Source organism: Octopus bimaculoides, chromosome 23 (assembly GCF_001194135.2).
Source record: "Octopus bimaculoides isolate UCB-OBI-ISO-001 chromosome 23, ASM119413v2, whole genome shotgun sequence".
NCBI classification, from domain to species: Eukaryota; Metazoa; Mollusca; class Cephalopoda; order Octopoda; family Octopodidae; genus Octopus; species Octopus bimaculoides.
This window is the reverse complement of record NC_069003.1, coordinates 25,362,468-25,363,862: the sequence shown is the minus strand read 5'-3', so window position 1 is coordinate 25,363,862 and position 1,395 is coordinate 25,362,468. Positions and strand designations below refer to the sequence as shown.

The 1,395-nt window shown below is 38.9% G+C and overlaps 1 protein-coding gene across 1 annotated transcript in view; it reads right to left on the bottom strand.

Annotated features, from left to right (window-relative positions):
* The window catches only part of LOC106876510 (vacuolar protein sorting-associated protein 11 homolog), a 65,428-nt gene that overhangs the window by 22,783 nt on the left and 41,250 nt on the right, over positions 1-1,395 (bottom strand). Inside the window, exon 21 of the mRNA XM_052975947.1 lies at positions 1,205-1,279. Coding sequence (XP_052831907.1) covers positions 1,205-1,279 — 75 coding nt within the window. The remainder of the gene's footprint in view (positions 1-1,204; positions 1,280-1,395) is intronic.

Genomic DNA, 1,395 nt, shown 5'->3' with positions numbered 1-1,395 from the left:
GATGAAAGTCCACAGGTGCCAAATCTGGCATGAATAGGGTGGATGCAGAAGTGGTACCATGTTGATTTGGCGAGAAACTCATGAGTGAAGTGAGCTTGGTGAAGAATCCAATTGTTTGTGTTCCACAGATCTGGTCACTTTTGCCAAATGTTCTTCCTCAAACACTTCAAAACATTCCAGTAGAACTGTTGATTGATGATCTAGCCCTCAAGGGACAAATTCTTGATGCACAATACCACATTTCCAGGGACGTTCTTCTGCTTTTGAAGCCCCCATGCCACTCAAAACATTGCGTACAACCCATTGCCTTGTCCTTGTAAGTTTGCCGAAGCATGCACAATGTCTCTGTAGCAGACTTCCCAAGCTTAATGCAAAATTTCATGTTGGCTCTTTGTTCCTGACCAGGACAAAATCGCAAACTACAGCATAGATGTGATCACAAAAGCACAAATTTCACAACTTGTGAAGTAAACAGAGCAATGCTACTCAAGATACCGGCTCATACTGGCTACTGCTGGCTCTCATTGTGCACACAACCATGTACTGCCATCTGTTGGCATGCTACAGAACTAGTCAGAGAACTTTTTGATACTACCTTGTATGTTACTAAAAGAATGGTTACATGACCTGATAGCCCATGACTTGTTGATGAGCTACTGAGGCCTTTTACAAGATAGATCTGTTAGAAATAGTAGCCAAATCTCCTTCAAATCAGACTCAACTGTGCCAAGAAAGGGTAAAATATTTGATAATGTTATCCTAGACATACTCTTGAGACTAGAATGGTTTGATCAGAGACAGGAATGCTCAATGAAAGCCAATTAACAACTTTTTCACCCATATTGAGTACATGTGACAAAGACATATTTACCTATTCTGTAAAAAGCATCCATGCTGGTGCCATGTAAAAAGCACCCAGTGCACTCTGAAAAGTGGTTGGGATTAGGAAGGGCATCCAGCTGTAGAAACCAAGCCAAAACAAACTATTGGATCCTGGTGCAGCCCTTTGGCTTGCCAGCTCTTGCCAAACCATCCAAGCCATATCAGCATGGAAAATGGACATTAAATAATGATGATGATGATATATACATGACAATGACACATATCACCCATGTTGTGGATATGTGGCAATAAGACATTCATATTTACCCACCTTCAACTGAGAATCTTCTCAGTGGTAGAAAAATTATAAATTTGTACTCACCCAAACCGTTTACATGTGTTAATAACCTGTCCATATTCATCATGGTCCATGTGATAGCGTAGGATTTGTTCATAACTGCAAAAAATATTACAATACCGCCAATAGGAACATCATAACACACTAAAAACACACACACAATGATATATATATATATATATATATATATATATATATATATATATATATATATA